At 32.2% G+C, this 17,684-nt stretch overlaps 2 protein-coding genes across 4 annotated transcripts; both read right to left on the bottom strand.

Moving 5' to 3' along the window:
- Positions 1-1,966: 1,966 nt before the first annotated feature.
- Positions 1,967-10,280, bottom strand: LOC105634044 (uncharacterized). 3 transcript variants are annotated; one of them, XM_012216806.4, is made up of 11 exons: positions 10,149-10,280; positions 9,393-9,705; positions 9,154-9,288; positions 8,951-9,067; positions 8,702-8,830; positions 8,055-8,231; positions 7,537-7,677; positions 6,665-6,850; positions 6,443-6,514; positions 5,440-5,567; positions 1,967-2,188 (listed from the first exon to the last, which is right to left on the bottom strand). In XM_012216806.4, the coding sequence occupies exons 2-11, from the start codon at positions 9,666-9,668 to the stop codon at positions 2,176-2,178; spliced, it is 1,374 nt and encodes a 457-aa protein (XP_012072196.2). In that variant the 5' UTR covers positions 9,669-9,705; positions 10,149-10,280; the 3' UTR covers positions 1,967-2,175. The 3 variants fall into 3 exon arrangements, with proteins under 3 accessions (XP_012072196.2, XP_012072195.2, XP_089572437.1); XM_012216805.4 differs by lacking the exon at positions 1,967-2,188 and having other exon boundaries at positions 5,132-5,567; XM_089716311.1 differs by lacking the exons at positions 1,967-2,188; positions 10,149-10,280 and having other exon boundaries at positions 5,132-5,567; positions 9,154-9,283; positions 9,393-9,565.
- On the bottom strand, positions 10,107-14,214 carry LOC105634043 (multicopper oxidase LPR1). Its single transcript, XM_012216804.4, has 4 exons — positions 13,821-14,214; positions 11,451-12,908; positions 10,352-10,447; positions 10,107-10,280 (listed from the first exon to the last, which is right to left on the bottom strand). Exons 1-3 carry the CDS (start codon positions 14,031-14,033, stop codon positions 10,394-10,396), a joined length of 1,725 nt encoding a protein of 574 aa, XP_012072194.1. The 5' UTR covers positions 14,034-14,214; the 3' UTR covers positions 10,107-10,280; positions 10,352-10,393.
- Between the last annotated feature and the right edge of the window lie 3,470 nt (positions 14,215-17,684).

Here is a 17,684-nt window from a genome sequence, read left to right as displayed (position 1 = left end):
AGTAAACGTTTTAATATTCTAAATATTTGTCGTATTTGAAATTTCACATCTCTTAAAAAAAATATTAAATTTGTATGAGTTAAATAAATTATTAAGTACATTGAGTATATCAACCTTAATTTAACATATCCAAACACTAAATTTTTTTAGAAATTGAAGTAATAATTATTGGTTAGATACAAATGTATAAACATGAAAATAATTTATTATTTTTTAAAATCATAAATATGATAAATATTTTATAATATAATATTTTTTCAAATGTGATAAGTATTTAGGAACGGATAGAGAGATGAAAATAGGAAAATGTTAGAAATAAAAGTAATTAAGCAGAAGGAGAAAAGAAAGTTGGCAATATCACATGATTTTTGGTTGACTGATGGTTTTGGACAGCTTCCATGGAAAAAAAATTTTGAACAAACAGTCACTTCCTCTTCAGTCTTCACCTTCCAGCATTAATTCTAATAGGTCCATCTCCTGTCAAACAATATTCACCAACAAAATGGCTTCTTATTCTTGGAAAATGACTGCTTCTCTAATACTTAACCACTTTCTATTAATTAATTTCGTTATTTCCTATGTTCTTCTATCCATTTTATATGTATTATGGGACAGTTAAAGTGTATCAACCTTTTTATAATCATTAAAAAAACTTGAAAGAAACCTTTATTTTTCTTTTTCATCTGTGAAATTTTTCATTCTGTAGATTAATTAATTTATATACGTACCGGTTTATAAACTAATTTGCTTTCAGTAATGTATTTATATTTTTGTATATCTTATCATTGCTTTTATACAAATTTTAATAATTAAACTCACTTAATAAATTAGTTTGGAATAAAATTGCGAAAAAAAAAATTTTTTTTTCCTCTCATGAAATAGACTGAAAACCTTAATATGTATACCACATAAAATTGCAACCTTAACGTCTTCTTATTAAAAAAATATAATTTGATTTTTGGAAATTTGCAATATTATTAAAGTTATATACAACATTTCTTCATTTGCATACTAAATCTGTTATTTAACTATCCACATAAATATGATATTTCAGTCATCATGTTAAATTTTATAAATTTTAACTTTTTTTTTATTTAGATGACACTTTTGAAAAAATTAATGTCATATTAATTATTTAAATATTTTTATTTTATTTTCAATTTTATTTTTATCTTTATTTTTTAAAAAATTAAAGTAAATAATAATATTATTTTTATAAACAGAAAAACTGAATGAGAAAATTTGTTTGACGATAAAACATATTTAATAGAGGTGAATTATATAATTTAGAAATTAATTATGCTTTTTTAAAAAATGAGGGTGACTTATAATTTTAGATGAAGGAGAAAAGGAAATAAGTTTATTTTTTTTTATTTGGATGTACATTGAGAATGCACTTCGTTATGTCACATTATTAGTCATAAAGTGCATTAATTGGAAAAATATAATTTAAAGAAAAAAGAAAAAAAAAACATAATGGAGTGAAATGGATAAAATGGGGACACAATAGCTTTAGTAGGATGTGACATGCTACTGTAATTTATCCATCTAATATAAATAAGAATGAACTATTGGCTCCTACAATACAAAATATATAAACAAATTTGGCCCACTGTCACTATTTAGCACTGGTGACTTCTTGTTGGAACTGCCCTTAGCTATATATATATATATATATATACACACAAATGTAATGACGTGGAGAATTCATAAAACAAATTGAACAACAGTTCCCTTCTATTAAATAAATAGAATTTATATAATTTTTTTTTAATTTAAACAATTTGAAATTTCGAATTTCTGACTTTAGGGATGAAGTTTGCTTAAATATATAATTCATTACTACTAATCGAGCAATCGGTTGGCTTTAGAATTATTATTAATGAAGTAGTTTATAATTTCTTGAAATGAGAATTTGTCTATTTTAAGGGAAAATGTCGATACAGCCATTGTTGGATAGGCAAAATACTAAAAAAATAATAACTCCATTCCTCTTTTGTGGGGTAGGAATTCACAAATTATTTCCCTGTCATAAGGGATATTTAGGATAAGGATAAAAAGAGAGAACTAATATGGGATCATGGACCGTCTGATAATCATGTGATTCTCGTGCTTTGACAGTTCTTGAAAGAAAAGCTGGTAGGTGTGCTTCTCTTAATACTATTTAACAAGTCTTCAACCTTCCTTCCTGATTATGGAAAGTTTATTAAATTACTTCCTGGTTATAAAAAACAATTGAGCTGCAGATTATAGCAAGATCCTGAACAGACAATATTGCAAGAACTTAGGAGGTAATGAATATAAAATTTCTTGAGTTAACCTAGCTACTTATCTTGTACAGACAGCCATGTTTCCTTTAACCTAGTAAAAGTAAATTAATAGTTATAAGTTGACAAATAGAATGTAATTATATTATTATGTATAAATTAAATATTGCTAATTCAAAAGGTGGTGTAGGTTGACTGCTTAAAAATTTAAATTACTATGTAAATAATGTAATATTTAATTAATCATTGATGGAAAATACAATAAACAGAATCAGAGTTTGTTGCATAAAGGTTATTTAGTGCACCAAATATTCCATGTTTATAGATATCGGAGTTTTTCTTTTATTTTTAGAAAGAAATATTTCCATAACTTGAACCCGTGACTCAATTACAGGTCACAAATGGGTTTATTGCATAATTAATTATATATATATTTTTATGTAAATAGCAATTGATTTCACAGTCTCAGTGAGCAACAAAGATAGTTATGGACAAGCTTTGGAATATTTAGTATAAAGCAATTTCAAAATAGTAAGAATGTTCTGGACTAAGTGTGGATGCTACCAACTACAACTAATAATGAATATTTTTTTTTTTCTTATAATAATTGAGACTGGATAAAATGAAGGTGACAAGCTCCCATTGGTTGAAAGGCAGATATATAACTTGAAATGACTGTGGCTATATATTTCCAATAATCCAATAAATAAAATATATGAGTCAGACAAAAAATAAAGAGAGGGATCCTATGATCCCTAAAACACTATCAATCATGAATGGCAAAAATGAAAATTCGATATATTTAGAGAAAATATATATTTTTTATACACTAAATAAAAGTAGGTTATAGAATGAATATTTCAGCCTACGTATAGTGGTTGGTGTTAAATAATAAAATAACTAATAGTTCAAAAAAAAAAAAAAAAAAAAAAAAAAAAAAAACTAAACCTACCCTTAAAAGCCTTTTCTTTTTCTTTGTTTTTTTTTTTTTTTTAAAAAGTCAACCTTAATTTATGGCTTAGCCCGAACGACAGAACAAAAATGGATGGTTAGATATATTATCAATTGTTGTTTATTGACAGGTTGGGTAGCTAGACCTAAAATGCAATTCACTTCTCTGTATCCAATCCCATCCTTCCTTATTTGCAATACGGTATTTTCTTTGTACGATGAATATACAAAAAATTGATGATACGACAATGTGCTTTATTTAACTTTTTTTTTTTTTTTTAATTATCGATGATATATATATATATAGCTTGTCTTTCTGAATAGGTAAAAATTATCCAATCTCTGTTTCTTTTATTATTATTATTATTATCTTAATCATGCTTTATCCTCAAATAATTTATATCTTTCTGAAAATTAATTTTAAAGTTTAAAATTATTTTCGAAATGCCTATTTTGTCAATTGTCATAACTCAAAATCTACGTAAAATTTTTGAGTATTATTCCCTAAAAGTAATTATTTGACTCATATTTGTAAAACATTTTTTTTAATTAAGATTCCACATTTCATTAACAAAAAAAAAATTATATATTTTGGATACTAAAATTATAATATATATATATATATATATATATATATATATATATATATATATATATATATATATATATATATATATAAGATGTTCAAACTATTATTTATATGTTGCTGATGATTATGTGATCACAAATTGTATGTTGATTTTTAAATGGCATATTATATAAAATGTTTCACATATTGAATTAATGATAAGCTATTAGGCTTTTATCAATGAAATAGTTCAATTTTTATAGTTATGCATTTTAGGATTACATCATTTTAAAAATCAAATTTAGTTAACAGATTTTTAATGTATGAGAATTTAAGAAATTAAGTAAATACAATCACATTATATTTTTCTACAAAGTAACTTTCCTGAAAATATGCTTTTCAGGAAGTAGGTCGATCTAAACCAAATGAGGTCAGATATATGAAAATGTTGCACATTTATATTTGCATTTCTTATTTCTTTCGTTAGAATATGATTATATACTTATATTATTCTCATTATCTATAAATTGACTTTTTAAAAAAAAAAATTTAAAATATTAATTTTCTAATATTGAGAATGGAGGCAGTGTTGTCAATCGACATTAATACATCACATATAATAAAAAGAGAAATGCATAAGAACCACATATAGAATGTATAGCAATAATTAGCTCCAATCAATTAGGAGCTCCTAAAACTAGATACTTAATTATTATTATTATCATTATTATAGAATTAAAAATATATATATATTTCCCAATGAAACGAGAACAATGCTCTCGTATTAATTGATTGTATTGAATTAGCTTGGAGAATAGGTCCACTTCTAATACTCTCAGTTTTACCCCAATCTAAGATATACAAGTTAAAAGCTGATGCTTAATTGACATAAGAATGATGTACTCCTAAAAAAGTTGTAATTCTAAAATATTTGAGGTCTTAACATAAATATTCTAAATGTTAACTCCTCACAACAAAACAAAGATTAGTTGGGATAAACTCATGCTCCACACTCACGTGGAGCGTGGATCCCATATGCTCAGATTCACTTGTATAGATTAACTTATTTGATCGTGATTTGTGAGTGAGAGGAAACGTGCGTTGTTCCTGTTAATAATGCTATTCAACAACTTCTAACATCATACCATAGCATGATCTACGAAAATTTTCTACTTTCTTTTCCAAAAAAAAAAAAATCATGACCAAGAAAAAAGTAAGTTTGAACTCAAAATCTGATAAATTCTAACTAAATATGAGCTTAGGCTTAAATGGTAATGAATCTAAAACTATGCAGTTAGAAGTTCAAATCCCTAGTTGGAACCTGGTGAATTTATAATCATAATAATAATAAATAAATAACATATTGATGCATTGATACGTTTACTTTATTGTTGATCGAAAGAACAATGCTCAAAACTTTTCATTTAGTGCTCTGAACTATAGCTGTCATGATTCTAGAAAGGTGAGCTTTTTTTTTTTTTCTTTGGAATATTGGGGAAGAGGATTCGAATATATATATATCGTCAAGTCGTATATGTACTTATCACTATACTATGCCCTGGTGTGCAGAATGATGAGCATTAGATATGGAATTTAGCAAGAAACAAATCAATGGCAGACTTCTTAAATCATGTTGTGGATGAAACTACAAACCCATTAGCTGGCGCAACAGAAGTGCATTGAAGGTTGCCAATTCTGTTTCTTCGGAGAGAATGTGGATCTATTCCTGCCTTATGAGCTGCAATAATGCCAATTGCTTCCCAGTAGTTTGAAACTGTGACCTGCAAAATAATCCACTTTTGCTTAGTTTTGAAATAAATCATAATTTCTTGACGATCTGATTAATAAAATTCCCAATTGTAAATGACAGACCAATAATCAACGCAGTAATGTTAGATGTTTATTAGGTGCAAGTGGACCATTGGACATAATTGCAACCTCAATAAACATTTCCAATTTATCCCTACAATTTGGGATCTAAAGTAAGATACTGTATAATAGTAAAGTAATCCAAGCATGACACATAATACTTGTCGAAGATAGGCCCATTCAAGAAAGAAAGCAGGCGTGGCCTGCTTTAACAAGGAAGCAAGCCAACATAGCAGACCCATACATGGTAACTCGCTTTACAACTGGGAAAATTGGAAGTTAATACGTTGTCATTCACAAAAAAGGCTAAATGTCTAATTAACACTAGCACCTGGCACCTCTCCTTCGAGAGATAACACAACTAGGCAAAAGAGACAGAATAAAGGAGTCTGTTAATTCTGTTACTTGTTTGTTTGTTTAAGCAAGTATACGCTGGAAGGTAAAGGTGGGGAAAATAAGAAATTGGCAAACAGATAATAAAGGCTGTACAAGTACTACTTCCACTTTTTTCATCAAATATGCCTAATCCATGGCCAAATTCATTCCGAAAAGTAGGCAGAGCAGCATTTTCAAATAAAGTTATGAGGTTCCCAGAGAAAGATAAAAATACTTGTAAAGCACAAATGTTTGGGCATCAATTTCCTGTATCTTAGCATACACACCAGCGAAGAAAATACTACTGACCACAAAGAAGTTAAATTAATTCTCAAGGCCATAAAAATCTAGCAACTCCAAAACAAACATGAGCAAAAAAGAAATATGATTGTTCAAATGATATAATCCATACCGCTTCGATCCCAAGTTTATCTGGTGTACTATTGAGAACTGTTACGTTTTCCTCTACGGTAATTATAAGTGGCTGAAAAAGAAAAACAATCAGTAAGGCAGAAAAGGTGGTAAGTAGCCAAAATGCTAATTATTGGGCTCTACCTTACAGTCTTATACAAGAATTAAAATTTTCTATATAATGAAAGGGAAATCTGATGTGCTCATGCTTTTGAATTTCTACCTTGTGTTGTTTACTTCTTGCAAAAGCAAGAGCACCATCTCCACCACAAGCATCTACTGGAAGAACAACACTATCAACATCAGAAGCTAATAGGCAACCTTTTTCTGAGAACTGGGAGTTGTTCACCAAATATTGCGGTGCTCTACTCAGCCCAGCAAGTACACAGGGCAAGAAAGTGTATCCTATCTGTTGAAAAGGGCATTGAACATAAGTGCACATATGAGATCCAGAGATTAAAAATAAAAATGCAAACTGCAACAGATTAGATAATAGAAATTCATATAAACACATGAGAAGATTACGTTATCTTTGGTCCATTCCACTTGTAAAATTATAGGTGTAAACTTCAAATTTGCTTTCCTAATTTTACTAGGGAGTTCTATGATTCTAATCAGACTTCATCAGTTCATCAGTTAAAGTTGCCAGGAAGATGAGGGTGTTCGCATGGTTGAATGAGGTTGCTGATCATTATATCATAATATTGACTAAAATACTAATCTGTTGTAAGACAATCACATGTAAATGCAATGAGAAAAATAAATAGACACTTACAACAGTTTGAAGAGATCAAGATCTATTTTCGACAAAGGGTTTGCTTCTATATTCAGCAACTGCAACAAAATTAACAATTTCTCAATCCCTCAGCCAGGATTTGCTTTCCCAGAAGAACAATTTGGAGGCCCACAGCCCATCCCCTTGTTTCTTAATTAAACACATAACATTGGCTAAACGTATTCTCTGTCTATTTGATTCTATACTGGCCTCCCATTGCCCATGATCACTCACCTCCAGTAGCAGCCTAAATGTTTAAATACAAAATTAAGATTGATGCACTCAGTCACAGCAACACAGTTTTATTCAAGTTCACAAACCTCCTCAGCAGCTGATTTGGGACAAAGAGATGGGGTCAAGGGAAGTGGTTGCATCGCAGGAGCATGTGCACAAGGAATCTGGAATTCCTTGACCACGAGATGACTTATAACTGCTTCTACTCCTGCCAATACGTCTATTCCCTGCAGCCAAAAAGAAGAAAAAAATAAATTAAAAAAAAAAAACATAAGGTGAATGACAACAAAAATTTTGATCTCAAAGCTTTTTTCTTTACTAAATAAGAAAAAAATATAAATCTGTTGCTAAAAGCATATTCAGAATAAAAACTGCAAGACAGAATACATGAAACTTCTTGTTTTCAGAGTATAAGAGCAAGTGTTAGATCAGATGTGTTAATAATACTTTGAAAATACTTGGCACGCAGAAACTTAATAAAAAAAGCTGAAAAGGTTTTCCAAGGACACTATCAAATTTTTTGGAATGCTTTCCTTTCATACGCTCAATACATCCAAAAATTAGTTGTAGCAGGAGGCTAACATCAAAAACATGGTTGTCATACCATTCCCTGACGATAATCATCAATGTCGTCAATATCATCATCTGGAAAGCGTCCAACAACAGCAATGGCATTCACTTGAGATTGGACAACTAAAGTCTGCACAGCCCTTAACAGTGAACTAGGATTCTTAATCCTGCCAGTTGATTGACCACTCTTGGGATCAACCCATTTTTCCACCTGCATTAGTTAATGAGCTTTAAGCTCTTGCAATCATATTGGTCAAAATATTAATTCCCTTTTCTAGGTAGCATATAATTTCGAAGATTAATTATCTAAACATAAACGGACTTGTCCAAGCAAAATCTTTTGAGTATTGACAAAGGTTAGAGTTGCCCTTCTGCTGTTAATGCATAAAATAGACAGAAAACATGCGCATATACTATATGCATAAATATTTTGAGTGTCACCAACCGAATAAAATAATATCTCAAATGTTCACTAATACAAATCCAAAAAATGGTACCCCTAATTTTAGAATAGGAAAGAGCCTTAGAATTTGATTGTGCAATACAATTTCAATGGCATGTCTGTATAATTAAAGTGTTCAAAAGAAAAAATATTTGTAATCCCTTGGAACCAAGAGAGCAATTTAAAATGAAAAGGAAAAAAAAAAAAATCTTTCTGATACAGCTGAAAAAAAATGGTACCTCTAATGGGGTATCAGTTATAATATACTCAACAACAGGCAATCCAAGGGAAGCTCTAGTCGCATCAGCAACTTGCAAATGCCGAATTCGAAGCTCCTCCTCTATTCCCTTGTCAAGAACCAAGCCTACCTACTTTGGCATCACATGTCCAATGAAAGATAACGAAGTCAGCAATTTGCCCCACGACCACAATTAACACTACTAAACGATATCTACCAGATAAATCAAATTCAAGCAAATTCAAGACACCTTATTTTGGTGAACAGGTTGAAGAGCCCATAAACCTTGCGCAAAACGGTCAAGAGCATAACCTTCAACATATAACACGTTCGACATAGGCCAATATAGCATGGCAGCATTAAGCACCTGTAATGTGTTTATTTGCAAAGTAAAAAATGTAATGATTGCTCAAAATGCAAATTGCATAATTCCAATGAAAAAGAAGAACGTACATTAGGATGTGTGATAAGGCAATCTACGACGGATGACAAAGCACGAGCAACAGGTAAAGCATCACCGGCGAATCCACCAATGACGGCCCCCACTCCAGTCGGGACTATCATTACGCTTGTATACTCCCTCCTGCACTGATTCCCTCCCCAAAAACACCTTAATTTCTAATTTACAGTGATACAATTGTGATATCATATATGTATTAAAAAAGGAGAGATTCTCAAGCAACTGAACTGACCTTGCTCGAGTAGTGAAGAGCGGAACAAGAAAACTTTGGTCGAACGGACGGTTGTGATTTGGTTGTTAATAGAGGGAATGGACGATGATGATGGAACGTTGTTATTGCCATTTTCAGGCGAGGATGCTCGTTGCCTTGGCCGTGAGTGTTGATTTTAGCTTTCCCCAGTGAACAGAAAATGTTTTTGCCGTTTGACGATTTTGCCGCTATCCAAGGACGTGGCCCAGTGGATGAGACTCTAGGCATTGGTCTTTCCCTTCTAAGTTTGTGAGCCATCTCGGCCGCATGGGCTATGGCCTGTCTTTAGAAATTTCTGATCCGAATTTGGTCCAGGAATAGGAAAATTTTTTTTTGAGTATTAGGAATACGAAATTAGGAATAGAATGAAATTTCTACAATATAATTTATTTTTTTATTTCCTTCACAAAGAATTTTAAAAATTTTTAATAATAATATAAAAGTTTTAAGATTAATATTAGATTTTGTTTTGTCATTCTAATTAAATTGAAATATAATTGTTTGATCTTCATATATGATGGTACTGAATTCAGCATTTTCAGATTACCATTGCTTTTTCTTTTTTAACAAAAATGAAAATACTATTTTCTACATCTTCAATTATCGTAGTTTTATCGTATATTTAACTTATTTTGTGTATTTTCAGTTGTCGTATTATCATATATTTATTTATTTATTTAATTCAAAAGGGGAAGATAAAACTGAAATTAATTATTTATTGAATAATAATAATAATACCTTTTATTAATTTATTTGAATAATAAAATATGATCAACACCATATTTTGTACTTGGTATTATCACAAATTCTATATTTTTACACTTTGGCCCTCCTTCAACTTCTGCAGTTATTTCAAAATAAATAGCCATCCTGCCAAAATAATTAAAAGTTAAAAATTATACTTATTAAGAAAAATTAACTAAATAAAGAAAGAAAGCAACCTTAATTTGTTCTTAAAACTCTAATGTTCTCAGTTCGCCTCCTCAACGAATTAACTTTAAGGGTCGCATCATGACATTATCTTCATGATCTAAAATCTGCATTTGAAAAGTAACATTTTTGTTTTATAAATTTGAATTTCTCAGAAGAGGAACAATTCCAAAAAAACAAAACAGCAACCATATCTAAAAGCCATCACACCGTTAGAAGTAGACAAACTTAATAATGGTTTTGCAGTTTTTGGAATTTTCAATTTCATGGAAGCCTCTGCATGTGACTAAGAAGCAAAAAAACTTGTCACTTAGCGCATTCAAATGGACTAGTTTGGCTAGGATACCGGATTTTGATTCTATTAAAAAATTTAGATAAAGGACTAGTTTGGCTTTCCAACTTTGAATTTGTCATCGGTTTATCATTTTTGTGATAATAAAATACTAATTTTTTTACTTTTAAAATATTTTTAAAAAAATAAAAAGAAGAAGCAGAATAAGTAACATCTATCTGAATTGTTTTCTTTAAATATATTTTTTATTGTTTTAAACTTAAAAAAAACGTAATATATTTTATTATTTTATCGAAAATAAAATAAATTAATTATAAGTTTATATCCTAAATTAATATATATATTTAAAATTAAATTGAATTTTTTAATAAAAATTTAAGGATTAAAAGTGAATCATTTATCATTAAAATAATTTCACGAATCAAATCATTTTTTCAAGAAATATGAAATATCTAAATCATAGAAGTAAAATGATCTATTCAACTGATAAGAAAAGATAAAAAGAAAAATTATCATTGATAAGAAAAGGAGGAAAAAAAAACTTTTTCAAGAAATTGAAAACATCAAAATCATAAAAAGTAAAATGATGTAATTATTGATAAGAAAAAAAAAGTAGATGGTGATAAATGTTAAAAGCTTTTTTAGAAACGATAATATTAAAAATTGAATGATTTGTAAAATGAAAATCTGGTAATATTTAATCATTGAGGTGGATAAAAAATAATGTATGTATTTGTAATTTCTTGATCTCATTATTTTTCATTTTTCCATCATCACAGTTGTTATTATCGCTGGATAGATAAAGTAAAAAGACTTACATGGCAATGGTAGACGTAGCCAGGTTCCGCGGTTGCATCAAACACGTAGGATGCATTCGAGTGTATGTAAGCAAACCTCACTAAAATCTTGGTGACGTATCCGGGTATCATCTTATATACGTTCTTCCACCCCTTCTCTTGGGCCTGCACCTCTAACTTCTGACCACGTGCGTACTTGTCTATTTTGCACTTAATCGCATCGTTCACTTTCAACATGCAAGCTTTAAAGCCCTCCAAGTTAACCAACTCCGTTTGATCAATCACTACAAATAATCCCAGATGAATATGCAACGGATGATTATCCTCCGTTAGATTGATCACATTCCACACCTCTGTGGTCCCCTCTTTTGGTGTCTCAGTCACTGGTTCCTCATAAGATTTACCGTTCAAGAGAAGATGAGTTGGCTCATCAGTCGCACTTGTGTATTCGTACATAGCAATGTACCGTGTTTGCGACGTACTGGATAATTCTGGAGAAGAATATTTAATCAACTTCTTAGGCACTCTCCACGTGTCAACTTCTGGATCCTTCTTGATGATGAATTTCATCACTTTACCGTTTGGTTCATTGACTGGGTCCCCCGTTGGATATGGATATGGTGCATCATTAGCTAGAATAACAGTGTCTGACTTTGACTTTGAAAAGTCAACAACCACATCAGCAACTTCAGATGGGGCCAGGAGAGTTTCATTGCTCACAACAGGTCTTTCAAGATACACAGAGTCAGATCCCACGTGGATGAATCTCAAGCCATTGGTTAAAAAAAATCTAAAAAATCTTGCATTGCTGGCATTAATAATGCGAAATCTATATTTACGACGTCGTACAATCATACGCGGCCAAGCTTTGCCATTGACCACAATTACATCTCCGAAGTACTCGGGTTGCCACTGTGGATGTATGGAGGGATTGTTTCCAGTAGAATTCATGTATATCGAACCATTAGTACGGAAGCTTCGATCAAACACCATCAACGTCCGATCAAACTCATCACCATAAGGTAGTCTAAGTGGGGCCTCAACTTCAGGATGACGAATAATGTAGGCTCCAACTAAGCCGGCCAATAGGTTGACTCTAGTCAACCCCATTGCGTGATCATGGTACCAAAGGTTCCCAGGTTGTTGAAAGTTGTGGTAATGATATGTTTTTTTGGTCCACGTGGGTCCCTTTTCAGCAAATCGGTTAGTGAACCATGACTGGGCATTCCCATCACTCTCGGGTTCGCCAATAGTACCGTGGAGGTGCACCACCGTAGGAATGCCTTTCTTTGTGGAAGGTATGGCGGTTGGGGTTGTCGGATCCCATGGAAGTATGTGCTTTGAAGGGAGGTGATTTTTCCACGTCACGTAGGTGCCAACGCCATGAATGGCCTCAATTGTTGGACCAGGAACGGTTGCGTTGTGCTTAGATACACCATATGCAAACACTGGTGTTGCCGGTAAGTCCCGATGGAATTTCTGCCAAAACAAATACAGTCAAAAGTAGTATTAATAAGATATAAAAAAAAAAAAAAGAAAAAGAAAAACTCTCCTGAAAGTATTTTTTGGATCCTTCAAACAAATAATATATATATATATATTCAACCAAAATTAAATATTTAAAGAGTATCAATTAAGCAAATAATTTATTCCCTTAAAAAATAAATATTAACTGGTGTAAGGTGTGTGACGGTCATATTTAATTATTTCATTGAAAAATGGCCGAATAAGACCGTGGATTATTCCTTCGGGGCATTCGATGAAATTGCAAAGACATCGTTGATTAAAAAAAATAAAAATAAAAATAAAAATAAAAAATTGACATATAATTCTTGTTTAGAATAGGAACGGTTAGAATTATTATTACTATTATTATTATTTTTTGAAATGGAACAGTTAGAATTATCAATGTATATATCTCTCTGTTCAATAAATATAAATTTGATTTTCACATGGAGTAAGATAATATTATTAACTATAATTTTATTTAATTTTTCCTAATATATTTAAAAATATAAAAGCATAATTTAACAGAAGTTTTGAAATAAAAAAAAAAATGTATTTATGAAGTATTCAACATAGTTAATATGAATATCGTAATAGAGGTGAATTGATAGTTCAAATTTAGAGGGAAAGTATTCCTTTATTTAGATTTTAATATAAAGAGAAAGATTAGAACGGTGGCCACCAAAAAGAAAGAAGGAATAAATGAAACTATGTAAAGCAAAGAAACACATGATAGGGCTTCCAATTGAAGCCATTAAAAATTTGAAATCGATAATAATAAAAATAAATAAAATAACCCAAAAAATTAAGAAATGAAATTGCAGCAATAACTATGCAAAAGCATAAATTAATTCAAATACTAGTAAAATTAATAAACTTACTTACCCATTCTATCTTGAACATGCCAATTCTAAGTCGCTTAGGCTTGGGAACCCCATTAACAATATCATAACCATGGATTCTAGGCACATCTGGAATCTCATCAACAAACATTTCCAACTGTTTTGGATTCATAACCTTCTCTTCTGCCCATGTTGTTGTAGTAAAAACCAGTGGCAGAGCCACACATGACAGAAAAAGCAGCAAAACCCGATCCATGGAAAGGAGAAGAAAGAAGAAGAAGAAGAAGAAATTAGAGAGAAAGTGAAATGATTATTGATGAGACAGACATAGAAAATTATATTATGTGAAAGAAGCAATGGTGAGTGTGAAACAGATCAGGAAGAGCTTTATTTTCTTTGGTGGGCTTCGATGTATCCTATTAGGTAAAGAAAAGAAAAGGAAGATATATAATTAAAGATAAAAGCAATTAGGGCTACTCTTACTGATATTGGTGGGCATATGCTTGACTTACACAAGTAAATGACATCTTTTGTCTTCTTTCATAACGTGACTGTGAGCGACTTCTATTTTCACCATAGAAGAGGAATATATCTATAACACATCAATTCATCCAATGATTTTTATTTGTAGCCTCTCCTTTGTATAGGCAAATATTTCCTACAAAATGCGAACATAATTAATTACTTTACAAAGTATGGAATATGATATTCTTTTAATGACCAATTAAGTTAACTGCATATGAAAGTTTTAACTCTGTACTGATAGCTTTTAGGGTTAAAAAAAATTCTTTTTTCATACCTTTCAATCTGTAAATTACAGAGTTTATATACACAATATATAGAATATTTACAATAATTGCGTTTGATCATTTCATTATTTGCTTGATCCAATTTCCTTATTTTTATGATTCTGATCCTTTCCTTATTTGCTTGATTCCGATCCTTTCCTTATCTGCTTGATCCAATTTTCTTATTTTTCTGATTCTGAATGATTTCCTTATTCTTACACTCCCCCTCAAGTTGGGTCGTAGGGTCTCCGACACCCAACTTGACTAATGCTTGATTGAAGATCTTTCCTGGAACTGCTTTGGTGAGTATATCTGCCAACTGCTCCTCAAACCGAACAAATGGCAAACAAATGCTTCCATCTTCAAGTTTCTCTTTGACAAAGTGTCTATCAACTTCCACATGTTTGGTCCTATCATGTTGTACTGGATTTTCAGAAATGCTTATAGCCGCTCTATTATCACACAGCAGTTTGCAGGGCCTTCCTGGAGGGAAACCTAACTCTGTCAATAACTTCTTCAACCAGAGAACTTTGGCTAAACCCCCTGCAATCCCTCGAAACTCTGCCTCAGCATTGGAGAGAGCTACCACCTTCTGCTTTTTACTTCTCCAAGCGACCAAGTTACCGCTAACAAGAGTGAAGTACCCTGATGTCGATCTCCTATCAATCGGATTCCTCGCCCAATCAGCATCAGTGTAGGCTTGTATTTCTAAGTGACCATGCTTCTGGAATAACACTCCTCGTCCTGGTGTTCCTTTCAGATATTTGATAATCCTGAGTGTTGCTTCCATGTGGTCAACCTGTGACTTGTGCATGAATTGACTAACCACCCCAACTGCATAAGCAATGTCAGGTCTAGTATGTGAGAGATAAATTAGCTTCCCAACTAGCCTTTGATACTGGCCACGATCAGCTGACTCAGCTCCTTCAATGATCTTGAGCCCATGATTGACTATCATTGTGGTTTCAACCGGCTTGCAATCCACTAATCCTGCCTCTGTGAGAAGGTCAAGTATATATTTTCTTTGTGAGATGAAAATTCCCCCTTTTGACCTCAAGACTTCGATGCCTAGAAAATATTTTAGTTTCCCAATATCTTTCATTTCAAATTCTTTGAAGAGCCTCTCTCTCAATGATGTTATTTCCTCTGTGTCAACTCCTGTGATAATCATATCATCCACATATATAATGAGGCAAGTTAACAGCTCTCCTTTCTTCTTCATAAACAGTGTAAGGTCAGAATTACTTTGACAGTATCCATATCTTTTCATGGTCATAGTAAATCTCCCAAACCAGGCCCTTGGAGACTATTTGAGCCCATATAATGCCCTTTTCAGTCTATATCCTTCCCCAGATTTGAACCCCTTTGTAAAACCCGGAGGAGCTTCCATATAGACTTCTTCTTCTAGGTCGCCATGTAAGAAGGCATTTTCACATCGAACTGATGTAGTGGCCAATCAAGATTTGCAGCTAATGAGAACAACACACGTATCGTATCTATCTTGGCCACAAGAGAGAATGTCTCTTAGTAATCTATGCCATAAGTCTGTGTGTACCCTTTGGCAATAAGTCTAGCTTTATAACTTTTAATGTTTCCATCTGCACGATGCTTTATTGTAAAGACCCATTTGCAACCAACTAGCCTTTTTCCTTCTGGTAACCTGTATTTCTCCCAGATACCATTTTTCTCCAGTGCATCCATTTCAACTTGCATAGCTTGTCTCCACTGTTGGCTATTCTGGGCTTCTTCAACAGTTCTTGGAATATCCTCCGAATATATTGACATTTCAAAGGCCTTTGCAGATTCAGATAAGCTCCCCCTGACTAAGTTTGCCATTGGATGTCTTGAATTTCGAGGCTCATAATCAGGTTCATACCTCTTTGGTGGCACTCCCCGATTGCTTCTTGGTGGAAGAACATACCTCTCAATTCTTGGTACCTCTTGGGCTGTCAAATTAGTCATTTCACCAGCATGTATATCTAAAGGAGCCTTAGGAGTAAAGTCACTAACCTCGGGAATATCGGTTGGAGAGGATTCAACATGATCTGATGTAATGGACTGTTCCATGTTATCAGAAGCAGATCCGATGATCTCGCATACTTGCTCTATGAGGACAGTTTCAGGCAGTATTGGACTATGTAACCAACCTAGTGGATCATTTCTAGAACTCTCCCCTTGATCACTAGGTTGGTTGTGAAAATAGTAATCAGTTTCAAGATACATATGACCAGATTGAGGATCAAAACACCGATATCCTTTTGTATGAATCTCATAGCCAACAAAAACACACTTAACAGCACATGGGTCAAGCTTGGTGCGACTAACTTTTGGGAGATGAACATAGACTGTACTACCAAAAACTCTTGGAGGTAGAGTTAGGAAAGGAGGTATGTTGGTGTATTGAGCCAAGGTGGATATGGGTTTTTTCATGTGGAGAATTTTGGTAGGTAAACGGATCATAAGATAAGTTGTTGTAGCAACAACTTCAGGCCAATAATACTTAGGTACTTTGGATTCAATCATGAGGGCTCGAGTGACTTCCAGGAGTATCCGATTTTTTCTTTCGGCCATTCCGTTTTGCTGTGGTGTGTGTGAGCAAGAGGTTTGGTGTATAATTCCATTATTCTGGAAAAAATTTTGCATTTTTTTTGGTTTACATATTCCCCCCCATTGTCAGAACGGAGAATTTTTATTTGTTTCTGAAATTGGGTGTGAATTAAATTGTAAAAAACAACAAACTTATCAAAAACTTCAGACTTATGTTTTAGAAAGAAAACCCAAGTCATTCTTGTGCAATCATCAATAAATAGAAGGAAATACGAAAAACCATTTTTGCAAGTAACAGGGGCTGGACCCCACACATCAGAATGTACTAATGAAAAAGGGATATCGGTTCTAGTGTCATTAGGATAGAAAACTTGTCTATGACTATTTGCCAAGATACAGGTATCACAAGACAACTGATTTTTATAAGAAAAAAATAAAGGAAATAAGTGTTTGAGGTACCATAAGGAAGGGTGACCCAATCGTCGATGCCACAACCAAGCCTGTCTATCCACCGTCCCATGAGCAAGCATTGCGGTACCTTGTTGGTTCACTTCATCAACATAGCATTGCGG

Source organism: Jatropha curcas, chromosome 11 (genome assembly GCF_041381405.1).
Source record: "Jatropha curcas cultivar XTBG-Jc1 chromosome 11, XTBG_Jcur_1.0, whole genome shotgun sequence".
In the NCBI taxonomy this organism is placed as follows: Eukaryota; Viridiplantae; Streptophyta; class Magnoliopsida; order Malpighiales; family Euphorbiaceae; genus Jatropha; species Jatropha curcas.
The sequence above is the reverse complement of the archived record's forward strand: the minus strand, read 5'-3'. Positions and strand labels throughout refer to the sequence as shown.

What these genes read in the sequence shown, in the direction of transcription:
- LOC105634044 (XM_012216805.4), bottom strand. Translation starts at nt 9,668, where the DNA reads ATGGCTCACAAACTTAGAAGGGAAAGACCAATGCCTAGAGTCTCATCC. An exon ending in TAACTGATACCCCATTAGAG is followed by an intron (nt 8,232 to 8,701) that starts GTACCATTTTTT and finishes TAACTAATGCAG; the next exon opens with GTGGAAAAATGGGTTGATCC. An exon ending in CAAGAAGTAAACAACACAAG is followed by an intron (nt 6,515 to 6,664) that starts GTAGAAATTCAA and finishes TTTCTTTTTCAG; the next exon opens with CCACTTATAATTACCGTAGA.
- LOC105634043 (XM_012216804.4), bottom strand. Translation starts at nt 14,033, where the DNA reads ATGGATCGGGTTTTGCTGCTTTTTCTGTCATGTGTGGCTCTGCCACTG. An exon ending in GCATGTTCAAGATAGAATGG is followed by an intron (nt 12,909 to 13,820) that starts GTAAGTAAGTTT and finishes TTGTTTTGGCAG; the next exon opens with AAATTCCATCGGGACTTACC. An exon ending in GCTACGTCTACCATTGCCAT is followed by an intron (nt 10,448 to 11,450) that starts GTAAGTCTTTTT and finishes TTTCAAATGCAG; the next exon opens with ATTTTAGATCATGAAGATAA.